The 26,999-nt window shown below is 45.2% G+C and overlaps 1 protein-coding gene across 1 annotated transcript in view; it reads left to right on the top strand.

Moving 5' to 3' along the window:
* Window positions 1–26,999, top strand: part of PTK2 (protein tyrosine kinase 2) — a gene marked incomplete in the record, with an annotated part of 322,618 nt that overhangs the window by 221,135 nt on the left and 74,484 nt on the right. Inside the window, 1 exon segment of the mRNA XM_073632301.1 lies at window positions 2,916–3,120. Coding sequence (XP_073488402.1) covers window positions 2,916–3,120 — 205 coding nt within the window.

The raw sequence follows: 26,999 nt of genomic DNA, 5'->3' as shown, positions 1-26,999 counted from the left end.
ATCCCCTGCTTTGTTTACAGAACATTTCTCTACATGAAATCACCAGATATGGCCTTTTATGGAGAAAGTCGGAGAGTAATCGTCTCTTTACTCCACTTCATTAGAAGTTTCAGTCTGTTGGCAGCATCGCTGGGATTTAAAGGGAGCCATTCCAGCTTTGTTCATGTAAACGATATGATTGTTTTACAATCCATTTTCTTATTTAGTGCTAATTAAAAAAAAAATGATGTTTTCTGTTCCAGTCTGGGGGTCAGCCATGATTTTCTTTACCTGTATCAGAATCAATGAATGCAGATGTCTGATTGGAGCCAAGGCTCAGTAGGGGAGAGCTGGGGCACCAGTGTTTAGGCCTGATTCACTGTCACACCTATGCATTTTTAGTACTTTTTACATTTTGTAGATTTGCACTACAGTCCATTTAACATGGTTTCCTATGGAACACGTTCTGTATTGCAAATCTGCAAAACGCAAAAAGCACTAAAAATGCATAGGTGTGAATCAGGCCTTAAAGTGCATCCATTACCATACCATTTTTTTACAATTCTTTAGTTTTATAGTTAAAGGAGAAGTCCAGCCTGAGCTTGTTTGGCTGGGTTTCTCCTATGGATCACAGGAGTGCAGTTTGTTTTGCACTCCTGTGACCCCTTTCCAGGCCAATGCTGCATCTGTCCCCCGGTGCCTCTGCACTGAAAACCAAGTGATCGAACATTGCCAACCACTCGGTTTTTTAGAGCTTCGTGAGCTGTAGACTGTCCACACTTGGTGGACGTGGAGACAGGAGCCCTGATGGGGGACCCGAGAAGGGGAGGATTGGGGCTGCTCTGTGCAAAACCATTGCACAGAGCAGGTGAGGATAACAGGTTTTTTTTTTTTTTTTTTTTTTAAACTAAGTTTACATAACTTTAATGCCGACTGGAATTAAACGCACGACCGGACTTTCCATCAGAATAGACTCTGGCGGTCTTTCCGACGGATTTCCGCTGACACGGACTTGCCTACACACGATCACACCAAAGTCTGATCATTTAGAACGCGATGACGTACGACAGGGCTAGAAAAAGGAAGTTCAATAGCCAGTAGCCAATAGCTGCCCCTTGCGTTGTTTTTGGTCCATCGGAACAGACGAGCGGTTTTCCCGATAGGAACTGATGCCGTCGGAAAGATTTTAAATGTTCTATTTCTAGGTCCATCAGAATTTTCGAAAGGTAAAGTCCGATGAAGCCCACACACGATCGGAATGTCCGATGGAATGATTCCGTCAGACCTTTTCTGCCGGAAAGTCCGGTCGTGTGTACGCGGCATAATACTTAAAAGAGAAGTACAGTTTTCTTTTTTGTTTTTTGGAATTATACTTACCTAGGTGGATGCAGGTCCTATGCTGCATCTGTCCCCCGGCGCCTCTGCATTGAAAATCGAGTGATCGAACATTGCCGACCACTCGGTTTTCAGAGCTTCGTGAGCAGAGAGCTGTAGACTGTCAGTCACAGCTCTCTGCTCATCTACCCACCGCGCTCATTGGAGCGCTGGGCTGTGGAGGGGGCGGGGGGTGGCCGCCTCAGGCTCTCAGCGGCTGACGTCAGCAGAGTGCGGACTTAAGTCCACTCTCTGCTGATGTCACAGATGTCAGTCCAGGCACCGCGTCATCCGTACAATGGGAGTCTGGATCCACCAGGTGCCTGGACTGACACCCGTCTCAGGCTCTCAGCGAGCCACTGAGAGCCTGAGAGGACCACCCCACTGCCCCCTTCTCAGCCCAGCGCTCCAGTGAGCGCGGAGGGAGATGAGCAGAGAGCTGTGACTGACAGTCTCTCAAAGCTCTGAAAACCGAGTGGTCGACAATGTTCGGTGCATTTCAGTGCAGAGGCGCCGGGAGACAGATGCAGCATTGGACCCATGTTGCATCCACCTAGATAAGTATAATTCCGAAAAAAAAGCAAAACATACTTCTCTTTTAAGTATTAAAGTTAAGTGAATGCTTATTTATTTATTTATTTTTTAAATACCAAACCTGTTATTCTCACCTGTTCTGTGCAATGCTTTTGCACAGAGTAGCCCTAATTCTCCCCTTCTCGGGTCCCCCGTCGGTGCTCCTGGCTCCCCCTCCACCAAGTTTCCAGAGACACACAGAGCATGGCTTGACTCTATGCCCCCCCATCCCCCAATCACTCTGTTCTTGCTGGCTTTGATTGACAGCAGCAGGAGGCTCCCCACTGCTGCCTCTGAGCCAATGAGAAGGGAGAGAGCCGGTGCTCTCGTGCACATCGCTGGATCGGTAGCGGGCTCAGGTAAGTATGAGGGGGGGAGCTGCACTGAGAAGGTTGAGCAGGAAAAAAATGTCCCCCTGACAAGACAAGTTGGGCGTTGACAGATGCTCCCTTTTTGTGAATCCTGCTTTACTCTGCAGCAGGTGAAAAAGTTGTTAAAGGGTCCTCAACAACAAAAGTGTATATCTGAGCAAAATAAAAAAAGATTTAAGACATTCCAGCAATGCATACACATTTCCTCATGTTTTATCCCTGCAAAAAAAAAAAAAGCTGTGTGTAATGAAAAATACTTGTTGATCTTTCCAGAAATTCAGTGAACTCCTAACTTACAGGTACTGAGTGGGTGAGGTTTGAAGCAGCCACTTGTCTCCATTGAAAGCTCAGAATGTTGTCACCCAGTAAGAGGAACTGCCTAAACAAGGGCCTTTTTGACATGAGCACGATGGATTATTTTATCGAAAGCTGCAGATTTAAGAACAGACAATTGCTTTTGATAATACCTTGAAATGAGAACTAATGAGGTTTCTTGATTGGGTTTACACATACTTTAATACAAATATATACTGCAAAATCAGATTTTCCTGTCTATTTTTTACTGGGCAGTGACGTCTCTTGTGCGGGCGATTAAACGTTCTATTTGTATATTTGCAGGTGTGTGTATGTGGGAAATCTTAATGTACGGAGTGAAGCCTTTCCAGGGGGTGAAAAACAATGATGTGATTGGCCGGATAGAGAACGGCGAGCGCTTACCAATGCCAACCAACTGCCCCCCGACACTCTACAGCCTTATGACCAAGTGCTGGGCATATGACCCCAGCCGGAGACCGCGGTTTACCGAACTCAAAGCACAACTGAGGTGAGGCCCCAGTCATGTTTTTTTTTTTTCTTTGGAACAGACCTGTGACCAGAATATTACGGGTTGAGGAAATTTTCCAGCACTCACCTCCCCATATTCCACCCCAACAACAATTCCATGATTTCATTCTTATCTTTTAAATGTTTAAAGTTCCAATGTACTCAGAACGTAAAGCTGAACTCCAGGTATGTTTTTTGTTTTTTTTTTTGTTTTGTTTTTTTTTTTTTTTTTTGCATAGTTACTTTAGCCCATACCCGTGGAACTGCCGTGGAATTGAAGAGTCACTGTAGTAGTTGGTGTTACTACAGTGACCATTGTGGTCTTCCATGACCTCTGTCCAAGTGTCTGCCCTTCTGTACGGTGAACACAGAGGGGGAGATTTATTAAAATGGGGGACACACAAAATCTGGTGAAACTGTGCATGGAAGCCAATCAGCTTCTAACTTCAGGTTGTTGAGTTAAGCTTTGACAGTAGAACCTGGAAGCTGATTGGTTTCTGTGCAGCGCTGCTCCAGTTTTAGTAACCCCCCCCCCCCCCCCCCAACCCCAGAGGCTTGCTTAGCACAGCTGCCATTCACAGAACACCTTGTATTTTTTTTTTTCAATGAACATTAAACATATGGATATAAGAATGAAATCATGGACCTGTTCCTTTCAGAGTTTCCTTCAGTTTACAAGTGCCTTTTGATAGTTACAATATCTGTATCCCTGACACCCGTATTTGAAGTTTCTCTATAATAACTACACTTATAGCATGGGAAGGACACATGAATGTGAGTGATACAACTGCTGCCACCCCAAATGGGTCACAATATGGGAAAGTCTCCCCCCAGTGGGGGTTTTTTCGCAGCAAAATTACAATCTTTAAAAATTGTTTTTTCTATTGAAAAAATAGCAACAAGACAGACACATAAACATTTAAAATATGAGCTCTGGTCAGAGATATGTACCACCATTCAATTTCTACAGTAGTATAACCATACAACAGTACATATTATTTAGCCAAACTGTCGAAGAACATACAAGCATTGTTTATATGTATTAACAGTAAGAATCTTCAAACAGAATCCCTTGTATTCACAAGGAGAAATTGTAAAATTGTGTAGCATACTTACCAATGAAGGATGTAAATGGGCAATCTCCTGACCAGGGTTCCTTTAAAAGTCAATCAATGATCCCATGCGTTTGTGTCACACACACTCCAGGGAAGAAGTTCACTTCAATCTTACAATTTCTCCTCGTGAATACAAGGGATTCTGTTTGACGATTTGTGTTGTTAATACAAATAAACAATGCTTGTATGTTCTTTGACAGCAAATTAATCCCCTGAGGAAGACTTTGACCACGCACGTCGAAACGCGTTGAGAATTTGCATACTAGATGTTTGACTTAATAATATGTACTGTTATATAGTTATACCACTGTAGAAATTGAATGGTGGTACATATCTCTGACCAGAGCTCATATTTGAAACGTTTATGTGTCTGTCTTGTTGCTATTTTTTCAATAACAAACTTTTCTAAACCAATTTTAATGATTGTAATTTTGCTGCGAAAAAACCCCACTGGGGGAGACTTTCCCATATTAAGAACTACACTTTTTTTAAGGTTTAGAGTGGTCTATTTTGTTAAAGCTAAACTCCAGGCTAACCACAAATGGTTGAAATAACCTGCCAAAGCAATTGAATTGTATTCCTGCCCATCCATTTCTTAGATTTTACACAGGTCTGCCACATAGCACGGCCCCATCTTGCAGGGCAGAAGACCTGAATTTTCTCTACTGCAGTTAAATAACCCTTACAAGTCTTGTCCCTCCCCCAGGCCTGTGACTGGAGAGTTAAAAGAGAAGCAGCAAACTGATGAACTGCTCTCTCTGCTCCTGTCAGCATTTTTCTTGCACTGCAGCACAGCTGATTGGTTTCCTGTGCTCCCCCCCCCCCTCTCTCTCTTTGTCTGTCTGTCTCTCTCTCTCTCTCTCTCTCTCTCTCTCTCTCTCTCTCTCTGTGTGTCTCTGTCTCTGTGTCTGTCTCTGTCTCTCTCTCTCTGTCTCTCTCTCTGTCTCTCTCTCTCTGTCTCTCTCTCTCTGTCTCTCTCTCTCTGTCTCTCTCTCTCTGTCTCTCTCTCTGTCTCTGTCTCTCTCTCTCTCTCTGTCTCTCTCTCTCTCTCTGTCTCTCTCTCTCTCTGTCTCTCTCTCTCTATTAGTATATAGACCTCTCCAGCAACCACATTTCTCTTGCCTCACTTTTTTTTAGCCCTGCAACCTCTGTCAGTCTTTTCAAAAGTTAGCAATTTGGGGGAATGTTTAATGCCTGAGTGCCCTGCCCAGTGCTGGTACCTGTCTGACCCCACCTCACTGCTGAATTCCATTGTAACAAAGGGCTTGGAGCAGGATGGAGTTGTTCTTAAATCACGTCAAAAGGCTTGATTCAAATCGACTCGATTTTAAATCAAACGTTTTAAAGGGCAACTGTAATCTCAGTCCCTCAGCGGCTCCTCCTCTGACCCACTGTTGACTCACCGACAGTCCCATTCACTTTAATGGGACTGCTGGTATTGTGGCAGTGACACAACCAGGTGAAGGGACGTGGCGACAGCGGGTGAGTGGATGCCCGCTAACAGGCGCTGCCATGATGGATCTGATATGACAGGTGCTCTTTAAGGCTGGGCTCACACTGCTGCATGGAGCGGCTCACAGCAGGAGTCCGGTACCTCCCCGTTCACCGTGTCGGGTCCAATTTCAGCCTGAATTTTTGGCTGAATTTGGACCTAAAACGGACCAGAAGATGCACAGGACTCCTGTGCAATTCGCGCCGGAGCCACTCCGGAGATGTGTATGCCGGCTCCATTGAGAGCCGGTTACACTCTCCTGACATGCGAATTGGATGTGGGGAAAATCCGCATCCAATTCGCAATAGTGTGAACCCAGCCTTAATGTGAAGACTCATTCTTGCTGGTAGTTAGAATCTTTATTCTTTGCAAACAAAATTCAGGTTTCCCATTTAGAATAATAAGCTGTCAGGTTAGTAAATATTCCCAAACCAGGTCCCTTTTATGGCCTGCTGCCATTTTGCTCCCCAAGGGAGGAATAAAGCACTTCAAGCTATGTGCAGAAAGATCACAAGGTTCATGAGCTGCTTAGAAGGTTTCACTTTCATTTTTACTGCTTGCCCTTCCTCCTCACACTTAGAGCCTGGTACATATTCATTTCTCTTCAAACAATCATACAGTTTGTAGTGTACGTAGATTTGCAAAACAATGGGATAAAGGAATATTCCTGAACTTTGTTTTATCTCATGGTCACTGTGAAATTGTGTGAATGCATCAATGCAGTGCATGTCATCTCAGCTTGGGTTCATTGAATGAGTTTACCAAAAATGTAACTATTACAGAATATACAGCCTTGTGCTACATAACTAAGCTCCATTTTATGCTGAATAAACTGAATGTATTAATGTATCTTAAATTTAAAAAAAAATAACTATCTTTAGATAGATTTTTACTCCAAATGAATTTTATTAAAATAAATTTAATAACCATAATAAAAATCCGATCCTGCGGACCGCCATACCTATACGTCTGCTCGCGGGATTGCAACAGCAGGCGCATGCTGGTGCCGGTGCTCGTGTCTGACGGTCGCGATGACCGCCGGCCACGAGGGACAGAACACGGAAATGTGTGTGTGTGTACACACAAATCCGTGTTCTGTTCTGAGAGGAGTGACAGATTGTGTCCCCCTATTAGCTAGGAACCACGATCCGTCACTTCCTCTAGTCAGTCCCCTCCCCCTACAGTTAGAATCACCTCCCAGGGAAACATAATTAACCCCTTCACCGCCCCCTAGTGTTAACCCCTTCCCTGCCAGTGATATTTTCACAATCATCAATGCATTTTTATAGCACTGATCACTGTATAAATGACAATGGTCCCAAAAATGTGTCAAAATTGTCCGATGTGTCCGCCATAATGTTGCAGTCAAGATAAAAATCTCAGATCACCACCATTACTAGTAAAAAAAAAATAATAATAATAATAATAAAAATGCTATTAATCTATCCCCTATTTTGTAGACGCCATAACTTTTGCGCAAACCAATCAATATACGCTTATTGCGATTTTACCAAAAATATGTAGAAGAATACATATCGGCCTAAACTGAGAAAAAAATTTGCTTTAAAAAAAAAAACGGGGGTATTTATTATAGCAAAAAGTACAAAATATTGTGTTTTTTTTTTTTTTTTCAAAATTGTCGCTCTTTCTTTGTTTTATAGCGCAAAAAATAACCACCGCAGAGGTGATCAAATACCACCAAAAGAAAGCTCTATTTGTGGGGGGGGGAGAGGACGTCAATTTTGTTTGGGTGCAGCATCGCACGACTGCGCAATTGTCAGTTAAAGCGACGCAGTGCCGAATCGCAAAAAATGGCTTGGTTATTCAGCAGCCAAATCTTCCGGGGCTGAAGTGGTTAATGAAAAAAATCTGATTTTTAAAAAAATTATTTTTTTTATTTGTTTTAAAAAAAAAAAAATAATCGATTTTTATCCACCCTGGCTTGGAGAGAGGAGCCAGCGTGTGACAGGGGATACCCAGCACTCCCATGTAGATCTGTGCTTAACATCCCCAAACTGGAGATTGCATGTGCTTTAAAAGCTGTCTAAGGATTCTTTCACACTAGTGGCTGGGGGGGTAAAACCCAGCGGGTTGAGCCACGCTTTTACTGAAAACTGAAAAGCTGTGCAGCTTTCCATAGACGTTGCTCTTACACAGGCTGAAGCCTTTTTATTCATCACCAAAGACTCCATACAAAGTCTAGGAATTACAGTGCATGATGAATATAAAGTATAACACAAGTGAAAGCGACTTTTCCAAATTAGAACATAAGCTGCACGAAGCCGGTCTGGGGAGACAGGAAGTGAAATGATTCTATGTTTCCATGTGCTGCTTTTTTTTTTAAACCGGAGGCTTCATTTCATTCACACACTGTCATTCAGTCTGGGATATTTACATGTTATTGCCATGGTGTGTGACCCTAAAACTGTGGAAATACACATGAGAAAGGTCAGAAAGTGTATGTGCTGGGGGGGGGGGGAGGGGTAAAACATAAGTGATATAACTGTTCTGGAGCCTTTTAAAAAATGTCAGCTAAAGTCTCTTATGTAACCACTTAACAGTTTGTAATTGTGTTTTCCTTATTTGAATTGTTATAGTAGTCAAATTCATCTGGACTTGTTCTATAATGTTGATTACATAACCTATCCAGGCCACTTCTTCAGTTCTAATGATTGATCGGAAGATACCTCCCCTATTCTATCCACGCAAATAGCACCCGTCACCAATCTGTGTCTCCATTAGGGAGATTTCGCTTCACTTCCTGTCCCGTATCCAAAACAGGAAATGAGGAAATCCTTCCAAAGTGAGAGGGAGTTCCTGGTTGTCACCAGAACTGCTGTCCCAATTGGAAGTTTTCCCTCTATTCCTGTTCCTTTTCAACATAAAATTTTTGAAATTTTTCTTTAACTTTCGGTGATAAGCATCTTGTCGGATCCCGACATTATTGTGGGGCTCCCTGCAGAGCCTGGACCGGCTCTGTGAGATCAGCTGACAGCGGGCTAAAGCTGAATCTGGGTGTCACAGGAGTGCAGTAATAAGTGCACTACTCTGACCCATAGGAGAAGTATGGCCAAAAGAGCTTTGGCCATACCTCTTCTTTTAAGGTAACCATCACTTTGAGTGGGCTGTCCATGCACCTGTGTTTATGAATAAATGCATCTGTACTCTTTGTCTTTGTAATGTACTATAGTGCAGGTGCATTTTGACTTAATGTATTTGTGCATTGGGCTTCCATTCATTATGAAGGATACTGCACCGCAACGTATGTGTGCATAAACGTGCATTGCAGTAGTGTGCAATAAAATCCCTGCCAGTACACATATGCACACGCTAACTCAAGCCCATGCATGTTGATGAAGACGCACAGATGCACGGATAGCCGTTGACTCTGCATACTGGTCCACGAACTGTTCTGTGTGCACAAGCAGATCTTTGGGCGTGGACATGCACTTGGTCTTCCTGACACAGGAGAACCTTGGCAGTATTCACCTAATGATGACAGTGGTACACCAAAATGATTCTACTTCTTACTTTCTCTTCTCCATCTACACCTCCTCTCTTGTTTACTTGATAACCTCCCATGGCTTCCAATACTATATCTTTGCAGATGACACCCAAATCTATCCTCACCTCACTCTTTCAGTCTCCTCTAGCATCATTAACTTACTAATTGACATATCAGCATGGATGTCGCCCCACTTCCATAAACTAAATCTCTCTAAAACCCAGTGGCGACTGGTGCTCAAAATTTTTTTGGGGGGGCGCAAACAAACTGAAAAATACTGAAACCACCCCCGTCAATTGCAGCCTCACTGTGCCCGTCAATTGCAGCCTCACTGTGCCCGTCAATTGCAGCCTCACTGTGCCCGTCAATTGCAGCCTCACTGTGCCCGTCAATTGCAGCCTCACTGTGCCCGTCAATTGCAGCCTCACTGTGCCCGTCAATTGCAGCCTCACTGTGCCCGTCAATTGCAGCCTCACTGTGCCCGTCAATTGCAGCCTCACTGTGCCCGTCAATTGCAGCCTCACTGTGCCCGTCAATTGCAGCCTCACTGTGCCCGTCAATTGCAGCCTCACTGTGCCCGTCAATTGCAGCCTCACTGTGCCCGTCAATTGCAGCCTCACTGTGCCCGTCAATTGCAGCCTCACTGTGCCCGTCAATTGCAGCCTCACTGTGCCCGTCATATGTAGCCACTTTTGCCCGCCACTTGTCCCCGTCAAATGCAGCCACTCGCGGCTCTGGCAGCACACAACCCCCCCCCCGCGTGGCTCTGACAGACCCCCCTGGCACTTACCGGCAGGTAGCAGCTCCTCTCTGTGCAGTGAGTGCACCAGAGCTGCGTCATCCTCCGCTCCAGCGTGTGTCTCCTCCGCTGATTCCGCTCCTCTTCCTAAGCGCCAGGTTTCCAATAGGGTGGCCTGGCGCTTTTGCCAATCAGGAAATGGGTCTGCCGCCCTGCCTCCTAATTGGCGGGGAGGAAGGTTAGTGTGAAAATAGCGAAAATTAATTTGCTATCGTCACACAATTGGGTGGGCTCAGGGAGCACTCTCTCGTCCGGCATCCTGAAAGGGGCTGGGGGCATGGTTGAGGGGGGAAGGGGGGGGGGTCGCCTGTGCGCCCAGAGTGCACGGGCCGCCACTGCTAAAATCTGAGCTGATAATATTTACCCCCCAACCCCCCCCCCCCATGACTTTTCCATCAAAATCAATAATACAATTATCAATCCCTCCCCTCATGCCAGGGTACTGGGTGTAATCCTAGACTCTGATCTGTCCTTTCAGCCCCAAATCCAATCGTTGTGAAAAACTTGTAGACGTTTTAATTAATGAAATCACCAAGCTCCTCATTCACTCCCTTGTTATCTCTCGCCTTGACTATTGCAACTCTCTCCTCATTGGCCTGCCTCTCCATAGGCTCCTCCCCTCTTCAGTCTATCATGAATGTTGCTTCCAGACTCCTCTACCTTACCAACCGCTCAGTGTCTGCCAACCCTCTCTGCCAATCTCTACACTGACTTCTGATCACCCAGCAAATTAAATTCAAAATACTAACAGCATACAAAGCCATTTACAAATCTGCCCTCTGAACTCCATCGCCAATCTTGTCTTCAAATATCAACCATCCTCTCCACTCCTCTCAAAACCTCCTACTCTCGGGCTCCCTTGTCTCCTCCTCCCATGCTAGTCTCCAGGACTACTCTAGAGCCTCTCCCATCCTCTGGAACTCTCTATGTCGATCTGCCCAGCTATCTCCTACTCCAGCTGCCTTTTTAGACAGTCCCTGAAAACTCATCTCTTCGGGGAAGCCTATTACACCTCCAACTCATTTTTAATCGTTTCCATCAGCTCATACCCCACAGTTATAACCTTTTTGTACCACTTGCCCCACCCTATTAGATTGTAAGCTCCTATGAGAAGGGCCCTCTCAACCCTTTTGTATTTTATTGTATTGTGACTGTACTGTCTCCCTTTTTATATTGTAAAGCGCTGTGTAAACTGTTGACACTATATAAATCCTTTATTATAATAAGGGCTCTATCAGAGCTTATCTGGTAATCACATGGCTTTGTTTACAAACAAAAGGTTAGAGTCAACCTTGGGTCCTATTCACATATGAGTAATGACACACGCATTTTACTGCATGTTACTGGAATTCAGTAATGTGCATTGGGGTGCAGTGCCATTCATTGTGAATGGAACCCCAATGTACTTATGCAGTAAGTTAGCCATCTGCACCATAACCACTACATTACCAAAAGTATTGGGACGCCTGCCTTTACACACATGAACTTTAATGGCATCCCAGTCTTAGTCCGTAGGGTTCAATATTGAGTTGGCCCACCCTTTGCAGCTATAACAGCTTCAACTCTTCTAGGAAGGCCGTCCACAAGGTTTAGGAGTGTGTCTATGGGAACGTTTGACCATTCTTCCAGAAGAGCATTTGTGAGGTCAGGTACTGATGTTGGACGAAAAGTCCTGTCTCGCAGTCTCCGCTCTAATTCATCCCAAAGGTGTTTTATCGGGTTGAGGTCAGGACTCTGTGCAGGCCAGTCAAGTTCCTTCACCTCAAACTCGCTCATCCATGTCCTTATGGACCTTGCTTTGTACACTGGTGCGCAGTCATCTTGGAACAGGAAGGGGCCGTCCCCAAACTGTTCCCATAAAGTTAGGAGTATGAAATTGTCCAAAATGTCGTGGTATGCTGATGCCTTAAAGAGGAGTTCCACCCGAGGTCCAGTCAAAAAAAAAAAAAATTAAAAGTCAGCAGCTACAAATACTGCAGCTGCTGACTTTTAATTGGACACTTACCTGTCCCAGGGTCCAGTGATGCGGGGGATCGAAGCCCCGCTCATCTCCCCCTCTGTTCAGCGGCGTCGGCATTGCAACTGTGGGCGCCGGGCTGTGGCTTCACAGCCTGGCACCCACTGCGCATGCGCGAGCGGCGCCACGTGCCGTGATTGGCCGCTCAGTCACCTGGGACCTGTAATGGGTCCCAGATGATTGACAGGAGGGAGGGAGCAGAGCTGAGCCCTTCCTGTGCCGAGGGGGAAGTGATGTCACCAGCCCAGGCACTGGAAGAGGCAGACTACGAGGGACCCCCTAGCAACAGGCATTTAGAAGCAAGTAAAAAAAAAAAATCCCAATTTTTTTTGTATTTTTTTTTTTTTTAGGATTTTTCATGTAGTTTTTTTTTTTTTTTGGGTGGAACCCCACTTTAAGAGTTCCCTTCACTGGAACTAAGGGGCCATGCCCAACCCCTGAAAAGCAACCCCACACCATAATCCCCCCTCCACCAAATGATTTGGACCAGTGCACAAAGCAAGGTCCATAAAGACATGGATGAGAGAGTTTGGGGTGGAAGAGCTTGACTGGCCTGCACAGAGTCCTGACCTCAACCTGATAGAACACCTTTAGGATGAATTAGAGCCGGGACTGCGAGCCAGGCCTTTTTGTCCAACATCAGTGCCTGACCTCACAAATGCTCTTCTGGAAGAATGGTCAAACATTCCCATAGACACACTCCTAAACCTTGTGGACGGCCTTCCCAGAACAGTTGAAGCTGTTATAGCTACAAAGGGTGGGCCAACTCAATATTAAACCCTACAGACTAATGCCGTGTACACACGAGCGGAATGCCCGGCATCGAAAATTCTGACGGACCTAGAAAGGGAACATGTTCTAAATTTTTCTGACAGAACCAATTCCTATCGGGAAAACCGATCGTCTGTATGCTGTTCCGATGTACCAAAAAACGACGCATGCTCTGGAGCAAGTAGGAGACGGAAGCTATTGGCTACTGGCTATTGAACTTCTGTTTTCTAGTCCCGTCGCCACGTTCTGGATGGTCGGAATTTGGTGTGACCGTGTGTAGGCAAGACAGCTTGAGCGGAATGCCGTCGGAACTTCGTCAGAAAAATCTTCAGAGTTTATTCCGACGGGAAAACCGGTCGTGTGTACGAGGCATTATACTGGTATGCCATTAAAGTTCATGTGCATGTAAAGGGGCGGGGGGGGGGGATGTCTCAATAATTTTGGTAATATTGTGTATGTCCCTATAGCTTGATCTCATTTCCTTGCTTTGGGATGCTGGCATGAGGTGTAGGGGTGTGGTGTACTGATATAGAAGCACATGGGCTATAGAGCTGAGCTAGGGATCTATGTCATTATTTTTTTTTTTATTTTCGAATAATTTAAAAGCAGATTTCGGGAACAAAGTCCTCTCATGTAATTGAAGGAGATACAGAACCCATGACTCTTATTTATTTGAAGAATGTTTCTAGTGTGCCGGATTCTCTAAAATTTTATCTCCCAGTGATCAATGTTGCGCCCTGTGTTCAGGCCATGGGTTTTGGTGGCATCCAGTGTCCGGTTTATCAATGAGTCCTCTGTGACGGAGGCTCTTCTCAGCCTCCGATGGACGTCTTGTCTGACGGTTCACTTGTCTGTTTTTGATCTTTCAATTACCGCGTTTGTCTGAGTTCTTGGAAAAAATAGCTCAAAAAAATTCCATGCTGGTTTTACAAATATGCAGACATTTCATCTACAGATTTGACTTTGGTGCTTTTTTTTCGGTGTCTGAAAGAGTTCTCCATACAAGAAGTAACATAACTCCATGAACTGCTAGTATCATACAGGTAACCTTAAAGAAACCCTGACACCAACTTAAAAAAAAGTGTACAGAATAATCAAGAATTGACATGCTTCCTTTCCATTAATTACTTTTTATTCATTTTCAATGTGATTTTGAATGTGCTGACACAATCTGACTACTCAAGGAGCATTGATTCCTTAGCTCAGCACCCTTATTCCTTGCGTGTCCTAGCCCTCTCCTCTAGGAGTGTCTGATTTCTGTCTGTGCTGTCCCAGCTCCTTGCCATCTCGCCTTAAAGCGGGGCTCCAGGCTCCTTCAGATTAAAATAAGTACTGCAGCTGCTGACTTTTAAAATATGGACACTTACCTGTCCAGGGCGCCCGCGATGTCGGCACCCGGAGCCGATCTGTCCCTCGGCTCTCGGGTGGAGGTGCCGCCATCTTCGGTAAGGGAATCAGGAAGTGAAGCCTTGCGGTTCCACAGCCTGGTTCCCTACTGCGCATGCGCGAATCGTGCTGCGCAATCCCACTGGTCCCTGCTGTCTTCTGGGACCTGTGTGTCTCCCAGAAGACAGCGGGGGGGGGACGGAGGGAGGCGCCAGATATGGCGTAGATAGCCGGAGATACTGCGGCTATCTATGCCCGGAAGTGGGAGCAAATACTTGAAGTATACAGGTTTCTGCTCTCCCCTCCCCCCTGAAAGGTGCCAAATGTGACACCGGACGAGGGGGGAGGATTCCGAAAAGCGGAAGTTCCATTTTTGGGTGGAACTCCGCTTTAATAGCCCAGCGGGCAGGGGAAGGAGGAGGGGAGCAAAACTTCCGGATGAGTTCGCCACCGCGAAGTCAGCCAGAAGAGGGAAAGGGGAACCTGCCAAAATCAGGTACCCATCCCCCCTCACCCCCAAAAGGTGCCAAATGTGGCAGTGGACGGGGGGGGGGGGGGGGAGTAGGCTAATAAGTGGAGCTTCCCCTTTTGGGTGGAGCTCCGCTTTAATAACCTTTTATGTAGAAGCTTGGGGAGGAAAAAGGGGAATACTATAGAGCAACTCTTCTCAACCTTTTCAACACAGAGGAACCCTTGAAATAAAGAACTTTCCATTCTCAGGGAACCCCCTGCTAGGAGAAAAGGGGGTTGGGCATAGTAGCTGCATGCGACTCTGCAGCTGTTGGAGCTGAGACCAGAGAAGGTTCAGCCTCAGAGCACTGGAAATATAGCGATAGCTAGGCTCCCAGTGCTCAGAGAAAATGTAAAGTGTAAATTTAACAGATAAGTCCACAAGGTGGCATGCCCCTCATTGGGCTTAACCCATAGTAATCCAGCATTGTACAAACTGGCTGAACTCTTGGAGTTCAGCTTTAAATTGCCCCTTGCTGTCCTGCCCTTTCTCACGGCCTAACTTTTTTTTTTCCCCACTAACCCATGCCCTAATTTAATTGACAAGCCAGGAGACTCCTTGTCTGCTGCACCCATTAAATACTACAATTCACATTGCATGATGGGAGTTGTAGTCTGAAACACTGGGATGAGCACTATCTGGAGTTGATGTTGATCCTTACTTTGATCCCTCCTTGTGGTGCTTCGGAACATACAATAATGACGTCATGGACTTTTAAAAGCCAAATTTAGCAAAAATCTATGCAAATGTGGAAAAAATAAAATGCTCTTTTTTTTTTTTTTTACTCTGGAAATGACGAGAAGTATTGTTGAGAATTTTAAACTATCTCGGAGTTTAGCTTTAATCATGTTTCTGTAACTAATTTGCCCCTTTGGGAACAAAATGAACTCTGTAACGGATATAAAAAAACTCTTTGTGACAATGAAAATGAAAAATGCAGCTCATGCTAATAATGTGTTCCCAAGGGAATCCCCAACAGAGGAGGAGGAATCGCTATAAATCCCGAGTGATGGGAATTCCAGCATCATTTTTGCTTTTGTATTTTTTGGCTGCTTTTGTATAGAAATAAAAACAATCTGCCAGTTCTTTTCTGTTTAAAAAAAAAAAAAAAAAACAATGTTTTTGTGCCCTTTTTAAGAATATAGGAGACACGCATCCTCATCCTAAGTTCCATCACTGGCCTTCAGAATCCTTTAGAGGCCCACTTAGATCTGTCCAGCCTGGTAATAGGTTGCATTATAGCATTAACATCTTTTGTGTTAAACCAGGGGACCGACTGAATTTCGATCCATGTATGGGCACTGTGGATGTACAAAAGTGAATCTACCATTGTACACCCCTCCTCCAATTGGCATATGATGGGGTACAGTGAGGCTGCATATGATTGGCACAGTGAGGCTGCATATGATGGGGGGGGGGGCACAGTGAGGCTGCATATGATGGGGGACTCAGTGAGGCTGCATATGATGGGGGGCACAGTGAGGCTGCATATGATGGGGGCACAGTGGGGCTGCGTATGATGGGGGGCACAGTGAGGCTGCGTATGATGGGGGCACAGTGAGGCTGCGTATGATGGGGGGCACAGTGAGGCTGCGTATGATGGGGGGCACAGTGAGGCTGCGTATGATGGGGGGCACAGTGAGGCTGCGTATGATGGGGGGCACAGTGAGGCTGCGTATGATGGGGGGCACAGTGAGGCTGCGTATGATGGGGGGCACAGTGAGGCTGCGTATGATGGGGGCCACAGTGAGGCTGCGTATGATGGGGGGGCACAGTGAGGCTGCCTATGATGGGGGGCACAGTGAGGCTGCATATGATGGGGGGCACAGTGAGGCTGCGTATGATGGGGGGCACAGAGAGGCTGCGTATGATGGGGGGCACAGTGAGGCTGCGTATGATGGGGGGCACAGTGAGGCTGCGTATGATGGGGGCACAGTGAGGCTGCGTATGATGGGGGGGCACAGTGAGGCTGCATATGATGGGGTACAGTGAGGCTGCCTATGATGGGGGGCACAGTGAGGCTGCATGTGATGGGGGGCAAAGTGAGGCTGCATATGATGGGGGACACAGTGAGGCTGCATATGATGGGGGATACAGTGAGGCTGCATATGATGGGGGACACAGTGAGGCTGCATATGATGGGGGACACAGTGAGGCTGCGTATGATGGGGGGCACAGTGAGGCTGCGTATGATGGGGGGCACAGTGAGGCTGCGTATGATGGGGGGCACAGTGAGGCTGCATGTGATGGGGGGCAAAGTGAGGCTGCATATGATGGGGACACAGTGAGGCTACATGTGATGGGGGGCAAAGTGAGGCTGCATATGATGGGGGACACAGTGAGGCTGCATATGATGGGGGACACAGTGAGGCTGCATATGATGGGGGACACAGTGAGGCTGCATATGATGGGGGACACAGTGAGGCTGCATATGATGGGGGACACAGTGAGGCTGCATATGATGGGGGACACAGTGAGGCTGCATATGATGGGGGACACAGTGAGGCTGCATATGATGGGGGACACAGTGAGGCTGCATATGATGGGGCACAGTGTTTGCATAAGATGGGCACAGTAGCTATAGCCTGCAATACTGATCAGAGTATTCTAATGGTGAGGAAGTTTCCCCGCTGTCAAATTACTATAGCTCACTGGGAGAGATTTGATGTGGCTGGGGAATCGGGTCCGTTTTTTTTTTTTATTCAAATGCTGGTTGAACAGAAAAAAAACTGACTAACATACGGGCTGCTTTACATTGAAGTGGAACTTTACTCTCATTCATTATCACCTATGTATAGTCCTTATGCTGCTAATCTTGGTAAATGAAATGTATTTCTTCAGTTACTTCCTAGTTTCTGGCCTAGGCCAGAATGATGTCATACATCCCAGGAGTCTTTTTGGGCATTTTTTTTTTCCTTTGATCTCAAGGAGGGGTCTTTTTCAGCTAAGCGAACTCTCTACTGCCTCCATGACCTTGTGAAAGTGTACCTGCAGCCTGTATATATTGTACTGCGCATGCACTTTCTAGGGAGCCATCACTGTAAGGGAAGATGGATTCCAGGAAGTAAAATGCTACATGAATCATCTGCCCTTACTCAAGATGGCCACGGCTAGAATTGCTAGGACCGTGTTTTGAAGTGATTCCTCAACAAAATAAATATTTGTAAATGTGTGTGTGTGTGTATATGTGTATATATATATATATATAGATAGATAGATAGATAGATAGATAGATATATATATATATATATATATATATATATATATATATATATATATATATATATATATATATATATATATATATATATATATATATATATGAGAGAGAGAGGCACATCTGTCTATATCTTGTGGTTACTAATCTTATTCTGATATACAGGGGGAAGTTTTTTTGTTTTTTTGTTTTCATCAGAAAAATTAGTCAAAGTTTCAACTTTTTTTTTGTGCTGCTAAAAATACTGAGTTTGGGAAAATATGTCACAGTGTGACACTTTGCCCTGCTGGATATTATTGTGTGCCTGCTCCAAGTTATTCAGCAGCTGGAGAGGAAAGGCCATGGGACTCCCATGGCCGCGGTGTCCATGTATGGGGCCCGTCTCCTCCCCCCCAGTGTGAAAACACAAAGTTATTTATATGTGCCGATCATACAGGCAAGACTTCAGCACCCCTGCACTGCCAGGGCAGCTTTATACAGGGGCTGAGAGAGAGAATTTATCTTGCATTTACTTACTATTGATTTTTCTCGGTTTAGTTATAACAGTTAGTGCAAAAGAAAGTATTGATCTTTTTACGTGACACCCCGTTTGGAGGTCAAAAAAATGACACCTACCTGAGAAGAAAGCAGCATTTTACATACATTTCCTGTCATCCTATTTTCTAAACAACTCACTGTGTTGCTCCCAGAGCCAATCTGATTCAACAGCTTAGGCAGACCCCCTGTGGTTCCTCCCTGCTGACCTCTAGTCGCCTCAAGACACAATGGTGATGTAGGGGTCATCAGGGGGACATGCTCCTCCACGCACCCGGAAGTATGGAATTAAATCAGCAGTGGGAGCTCTGCTACTGAATAAATATTTAGGAAAAAGGCCTACAAACAGGTGTTTATAAAGTACTTTGTCCTCAGGTAAGTGTCTTTGTAATTTATTTTATCCCCTGACAGGGTCACTGTAAGGATCACCACTTCCTTTGCAGCTTCTGTTATAAATAAACCCCAAAAAGACCTATTAAAAAACGCAACTTATGACAGAGTAATTGCAATGTGAAGTTCCTCTCTGTTTTGAAAATATGTGGTGTCTTAAAGGATAAGTTCACCTTTTGTAGCATGTTACACCCATATTTATGGTGTAACATGTTACAAATGTGCCCGGCCCCCCCGCATCCCCCTAATCCCTCGTTTTGGCAGCGAGCTGAGGGATCTTCTCCCCCCACTCGCTACAATCCTAAGAAAATGTGACCATGCGGGGCTCTGCCCACCCAGGCCCCATCATTCATTCTTAGTGTTCTGTGAATGAATGGACTACAACTACCAACCGCCTTTGCGGCTGTCAGCTTGTAGTTCTCAATGAATTACTACGGCATTGTTGAGCATTCTGGTAGTTCATTGATTCTTCCTGTCAGTGTAAAAACTGCCAGCTTGTACGATGTATGGGGCTGACAGCATACACTGACAGTCTGCAGGAGACCTGCATGGCATCAGCGATCTGCTGATCACTGGTGCAATGCTTTACACAGGCACCGAAAATAAAAAATGGTAAATGCACATTTTTGCACCTGCAAAAATGTATTAATTTTTGTTTAAAGGTGAACTTATCCTTTTACGTTTTAGATATTTTGTATATGCGAATGTGTTTGGCTGAATGTAAATAAACAGTAATATAAAGTTTTTGGTCATGCATGCTGTGCTTCATGATTAAAGCGTAAGTAAACCCCCCCCTTATCGTTTTCAGCCAAGGAAGCTGCCATCTTTACCTCTGTTTAATCTACAACTGCCATGATGCTGCACATGTGATCAGTTATGACACCAGCCATTGGGTGGTTTGACAGTTTGGTTGAGAGCACAACCAATGGGAGTAGTTTTTTGAAACTGGTAAATGGATGGGTTTACTTCCGCTTTAAAGTCCAATCAAACTTTAGGTCTAAATCCGATAAATCCATTTAGATGTATCAAAACACAAAAAAGGTGTGCTTATTCTTTTGTTCTTTCGTTTTTCTCTAGAAAGCAGCCACACTCTGAGTTACAAAAGCCTGCACCCTGACAGCATACCGCAGAGAAGGACCCTTGGTCTCTACAAGGAAGCAGTAGTCTCCTTCTCAGTCAGACCTAGTGTCCATCTCTGCATCATGTATCTTTTGAGAGCACGGCAGTAGCTGTTTGCTTTCAGACTGTCTCTAGGTTCCACTAGACATTAGATGACCGTCTCCCAATTAAGCATTTTCTGGCCAGATCCAGCAGTATTCCATTGTTTATGGGACAGTGCACACCAGCCCCTGAACAAGCATTCTTGGGTAGTCTATAAAACCTTGCCCAGTCTTTTTTTTTCCCCTATCCCTACTCAGTTGTACATTGTACTCCAGGGGTAGGCAGCCTCGGCCCTCCAGCTGTGGTGAAACTACAAGTCCCATGAGACATTGCAAGACCCTGACAATCGCAGGCATAACTCCTAGAGGCAGAGGCGGCCGCGGTGCGGATTGCAAAAGGGTCCTGTGCGTTTTTGGGTCCGCTACAGGTGCGGATTCAGGCAAAAACTCAGACCTGAATCGCACCTGAACTGGTGAACAGAAATGCACCGGACCCAGACACAAAACCGCGGCCGCACATATGTGAACCTAGCCTTTCTTTAAAAAAAAATCAAATTAATAAATGCACATTTTTTTTTTTTTTTGCAGGTAAAGAAATGTGCATTTATTATTTTTATTTTTTTAGGAGCCTGTAAAGCAGTGATTCTCAACTCCTTTCCTCAGGACCCACTAACAGGCCATATTTTAAGTATTACCTTGGGGAGATGCAGACTAGAATACTGCAATCACTGAGCAGCAAATGATATCACCTGTGATGTATTTCAGTTATCTTGCAAACCTGGCCTGTTAGTGGGTCCTGAGGACACGAGTTTGGAACCACTACTGTAAAGCATTGTACCTGCGATCATGCAACATGTTCCCAAAGGTGAACTTCTCCTTTAACAGACTTTTTTTTTTCCGGTAAAGCAGTTAAAAAGCAACTTCAGCCCCCATTAAATATTGGCCCTGTGCTGCAATCTATGGACGTCTTGCATGTGCAGTATTTGGTACCCCGGCAGAGACCTGCAGCACATCTACACACGCATGGGGCTTCCCTCCCATGTGCACACAATGCTGGTGTTTTGAAAGCTTGACACCCGCACAGAACTCCCCTGCGCCTGTGAACATGTGCTGCAAGTTTCTGCTAGTTCCTAAAACCCCGCGGAACATCTGCACATGCCCAATCCCTGACAGTGCTGGTGTTTTAAAGCTTGATATCTGCGCATGTGGGAAACCCCTGCATGCCCTCACATGTGCTGCAGATCTCTGCTGGGTCCTTTTAAACCCTGTAGCACATCTGCACGTGCACAGAATCCCATCCTACACATGTGCCCCAGACCTAAAACTGTCTCCAGGGACGTGTGATGTGGACTCTCCAGGAGGCAGAGGGGGAACAACATCATTCTTGCCTATTACAAAGAGGTGAGAAATTCCCCCCCCCCCACCCATTTTTAAATCTAATTGTGAGGTGGGAGGGGCCAGATAGAAATAATTTGTTTTATTTGGGGAAGGTCCACTTTAAGGTCAGCCCGGTAAATGTGTAAAATGGAGCCCAACGTTCCCTTTAACTGGTGGCTGGAAATTTATATTTAGTATTTTCTGGAAATTTTTACTGATTAGAGCAGGGGGGTCTCCAGACTTTCTAAACACAGGGTCAGTTTTCAAATTGTAGGAGGGCCAGATTGTTGCCAACGGGAGTAGAAAACGTCCTTGTATCAGTGGGAGTAAACAATGCCCATCTTTGGTGTCACTGGGTGGAATTGTGCCCTACCGTTGGTGTCATTGGAAGGAATAGTGCCCTACCATTGGTGTTATTGGAAGCAATTGTGCCCTACCGTTGGTGTCATTGGAAGGAATTGTGCCCTACCGTTGGTGTCATTGGAAGGAATTGTGCCCTACCGTTGGTGTCGTTGGAAGGAATTGTGCCCTACCGTTGGTGTCATTGGAAGGAATTGTGCCCTACCGTTGGTGTCGTTGGAAGGAATTGTGCCCTACCGTTGGTGTCAGAGGGCAGAATAGTATCCCATTGCTGGTATCAGTAACAGGAATTATGTCCTATTGTTGGTGTCAGTGGATGGAATAGCCCTTCAATAGGCCACAGTTTAGAGGATAGCACTGCGTGGGTAAATGCTTCCCCCTAGAGTTAACACTTACTTTATTGCTTGCTCTAGAAGACTCTCTCCATCTATGTGACTGGTCCCTCTATAAAGTGCTCTGGGCCACAGTCGCTTGCTGACATCAAATACAGTGCCAGGGCAGGGACCTGCTCACAAGCTGGAACCTACTGGAGTGTGGTGTTACACCTTAATCCTCACCCCCCTAGGCCAGTGATGGCGAACCTTGGCACCCCAGATGTTTTGGAACTACATTTCCCATGATGCTCATGCACTCTGCAGTGTAGTTGAGCATCATGGGAAATGTAGTTCTAAAACATCTGGGGTGCCAAGGTTCGCCATCACTGCCCTAGGGTTAGAGCATTTAACCCTTGCAGTGGGGGGGGGGGGGGGTGGGGGGGGCTTTGCAAGGGTAGTTTATTGCCAGAGTTGGGCTTTAAATACTGTAGGTTTAAATCCTTCTTTAGGTTCACCGTACGGCTACAAAATGTCATCTTTTAAATTCAGTAGGAAATGTATAGACTATATTGCATTTGTAGCACTGATAACACTACTACCGTGTGTGTGTATGTGTGTGTATATATATATATATATATATGTGTGTGTGTGTATATATATATATATATGTGTGTGTGTATAATATTTTTTATTTTATTTTTTTGGGTGGAGGGGGTGTAGCAATGTGCCCATGATATTCTAATAGATGTGGCTTATAAATACGTTTTTTTTTTACACGATGCAAGCCCGCAGCACCAGAAGGGTTAATAATCCTGATATACCTCCCAGATATACATCTGAGCCCGGCTTTGTTGTTAGGGAAAAATCTACAAGGCATCTGAAACATGCAATGTTATTTTTACAGCCGGGGCAGGCAGCTGACGCTCTTATTTTCCTCACTGGGATGCTGGCGGATTGGAGCCTCTCTCCTACAGCCCTATAGAGAAGTATTTATGGAGGGGGGAAGTGAAAGTCGTGCCGTGTTTTCCTGTCTTCGTGAGTAATATGGGAAAAAACTGTTCATTTCTGGAGAATTGCCGCGCGCTCGGATCGTATTGGCGGGGCACACGGCGCGGCGTTGAGAGCAGATCTGTGCCGTACGGCTGCCCGAGGAAGCTTTGCTTTTTGGAAATCTCCGCTGACTTCAAATTTCCTTCTAGTGTCTAAGATGATGGCAGCCGTCCAACATTAACAATCCACATAGCAGAGTCAGGAGGCGGCAGCTCGCCGGCTGCTGAGCACAAATTCATGCTAGCCTTGTGCACAGCTTAGGTAAGTTCAATCTAAAGATTCTGTCCTGTTTTTTTTTTTTTTTTTTTTTTTTTTTTTTTTTTTTTTTTTAGAAAAGGTTTTGGGGCTGCTTGTCCCGTTCTCGTTTTGCTGGAGTTGTAGGTGACTAAGTGTCCTGCAGGGCATACTTGGACATGTAGTTCCTCTAATCTTGGAGACCCGTATACACCTGATTTTGTACCCTTTCTTTAAAAATTCTGCACGCTCCTTTTTATTTTATTTATTTATTTTTTTAACTTAGTTGGGGTTGTAACTTTAAGTATATCTAAAGCCAAAACTATTTTAGTTTTAGAATGCTGGGAAGGTTCCATCAATATAAATTCTATTTATTTTTGCTGTTTGTGTCCCATTGGGGAGATTTCCCTTCTTTTCCTGAAGACACAATTGGAAGGGGAATTCCCTCTAATTCTTGGTTCATACAAATGTGACCAGGCATGGGCACATTCAGGGGGCAGCCCCTTTACTTTATCGGGCTGCCCTACGCGCGAGAAACACGGAAAATAAATCCCGGACTCTTTTTCCAGAAACGCGGTGCGTTTGCAGATGCATGGGGTCTATTAACAATGAATTGCACCGCCGCATGGCAGCGCATTTCTCTGTATGTCAGGACAGCGCGTGGTTTTTGCACGATAACAACCAGCAGTAATGTGAACCCCACTATTCGTGTTCCGGGGACTAACTTAAGTTTTGGGTTTTACTTTCTGTCCCAGTGACGATGAGTACAAGAACAAAAGGGGTGGATTTCCATGGTTGGGACCCAGACAGTAATGAATACCTGACAGGGGTTCTAACCCAATCACACGCTATTTAAAGCTGCAAACAAGTTTTGGCATTAGATGTACTTTTTTTTTTTTTGTCTCTCCTTTTTCATATCATGATCATTTACAACTGATATTCTTAGGTTTTTCACTTGGTGTTTCCATAGTAGCAAATGGTTTTTACAGGGCTGGTTTGCTGTCCCAGCACCCAACCCTCCTCCTTTCAAAGCACGGACCCGTAATCGGCCATGGCGGAGCTTTACATGTACCTTAATATGAAACTGTAGTGGTACCAGCCATATTTAAGGTGCACTGGTGACTCACCTACTGTTTATTGTTAATGGTTTGCAATTTCTCTTCAAGGCTTATTCAGTACAGAGTTTATACCAGCCTATGAGAATTCATTTTGTGCTGGTCTGATTTCAGCAGCACAGGTTAGGATTGGTTGCTCAACTATGCACTGAAAGCTGTACTTTAGGTGGCTATAAAGACGAAATTAGTGCAGCTCTGTAATCGTTAAGAGCAAGTACAGTGAAACCTCGGATTGCGAGTAACGCGGTATACGAGCGATTCGCAATATGAGCTATTTATTTTTTTAATTCTGACTCGATTTGCAAGCGTTGTCTCGCAAGACGAGCAGGATTCAAGCCGCTGGGGTGTGCAGTATCGCATTTGGCCAGAGGTGCGAGGGCGCCAGTGATGTTGTTCCTGAGTGTCTCCGGTGCCCCCGCACCTCTGGTCACATGCGGTACTGCATACACCGGCGCCCCTGCACCTCTGGCCACATGCGGCACTGCATACACCGGCGCCCCTGCACCTCTGGCCACATGCGGCACTGCATACACCGGCGCCCCTGCACCTCTGGCCACATGCGGCACTGCATACACCGGCGCCCCTGCACCTCTGGTCACATTCGGCACTGCATGCACCGGCGCCCCTGCACCTCTGGTCACATGCGGCACTGCATACACCGGCGCCCTCGCACCTCTGACCGCATGCAGTACTGCAAACACCAGCAGTGACTGTGGAACCAATTATCTGAGTTTCCATTGATGCTTGTGGGGAAACTTGCTTTGATATACAAGTGCTTTGGATTACAAGCATGCTTCTGGAACTGATTATGCTCGTAATCCAAGGTACTACTGTATCTGGATATGACCTGGTATAAGCCTCTTGTAGTCCCTGTACAGCAAGGCTGGAGTGTGAGGGGAAGAAGCAGCACAATGTGCCAATCAGTACATGTGCTGCCAAGGAGCATGCTAATAGGAGGAGAGGGCAGTGACAGAGATAAATAAGCTCATCACTCTGCTGCTTCTTCTTTTACTGCCTAGTCACAGGCTGGGGGAGGATCTAGGGCGACTTGGGCTCAGAGAAAGTGGGTTGAATGATGCTGGCCATTAGACAGAGAACATCTAGCAATAGAAAAATGTTTTTGGTATGTCTCATATGCAATGTAACCATTCTAATCTGTTGGACTGAATCTTAATAAAACCTTTTTGTAAAAGAAAAAAATACTGTACAGAAAGCTGTGGATTGAAGGAGATTATTGCAGCAAAAGCTGGTTTTCTTAATTTATCTTTTAATGGACTATTCATTTTTACTTTGTTGCTTTTTTTAGAGCTCCGGTTAAATATAAGAGCTTTTTAAGATTTAGATTAATATTTGAAAGTTTTAATCAAGGTAACTTTTGCATAGGCTTCTATATCATTACTCATGGTACTTCATCATGTTGTTGTGCAGTATTTCAATTATTTCAATTATTGGTCTTTAGGTGTCTTCTCTGGTGACAATCCATATTTCAGATATTGTAGTTGACAATCTTGCCAAGCTAAGAATAAATGATAAACAACCTGACCAGACTAATATATATATATATATATATATATATATATATATATATATATATATATATATATATATATATATATATATATATATACACATACATGTGTGTGTGTATAGATATTAATATAGAAATATGTTTGGGGCTTTGCTCAAGTGTAATGCCTTTGACATTAAAGCGGAGTTCCACCCAAAAGTGGAACTTCCACTTTAAGGACTCCTGACCCCCTGACATGCCACATTTGGCATGTCAAATTTTTTTTATTTTTTTTGGGGGGGGGGGGGGGTGAGGGAGCGGGTACCTAGTTTTGATAGGTACCCAGCTCCCACTTCTGCTCATGACGCCGTGCAATGCCGGCACCGCTGAGACAAAAAGGAGTGAAGTGAGGCTTCGGCCACATCGCTGGACCATTTTTAATTGACACAGAAATGGGTGGAACTCCGCTTTAAAGTGATTGTGAAGTCTCGTTTTTTTTTTTTTTTTTTTCTTTTTCCTCCGCTTCTCGGGTACCTCTTCGGTGCTCCTGGCCACTCCCCCCCCTGTTCAGTGCCCCCACAGCAAGCAGCTTGCTATGGGGGCACCTGAGCCGAGTCACCGCTCCTTGTGTCCATTTAGACATGGAGCCCAGCCCTGCAACTTCCTGATTGGCTAGCTGACTTTGACAGCAGCAGCAGTCAATGGCGCAGCTGCTGTGTCTCAGCCAATCAGGAGGGAGAATCTCAGACGGCTGAGACACTTGTTGACATCGCTGGAGAGAGAGAAACCTCAGGTGTTAGGGGGTCTGACGGGCGCTGCTGCACACTGAAGGCATAGAATGCATTAAGATAAAAAAAAAACCTTCTGACTTTACAACCCCCTTTAAATCCAATCTAGCCAGAATATTTACAGCATTTATCTCCAGGTACTTATAAAGCACCATCAGTTTATGCAGCGTTTTTGTTATACATTTACATCAGTCCCTGCCCTCAAGGAACTTACAATCCTAAGGTCCCTAACTCACAT

This window comes from Aquarana catesbeiana, linkage group LG05, assembly GCF_042186555.1.
Source record: "Aquarana catesbeiana isolate 2022-GZ linkage group LG05, ASM4218655v1, whole genome shotgun sequence".
Taxonomy (NCBI): Eukaryota; Metazoa; Chordata; class Amphibia; order Anura; family Ranidae; genus Aquarana; species Aquarana catesbeiana.
This window is presented reverse-complemented; position numbering and strand designations above follow the sequence as displayed.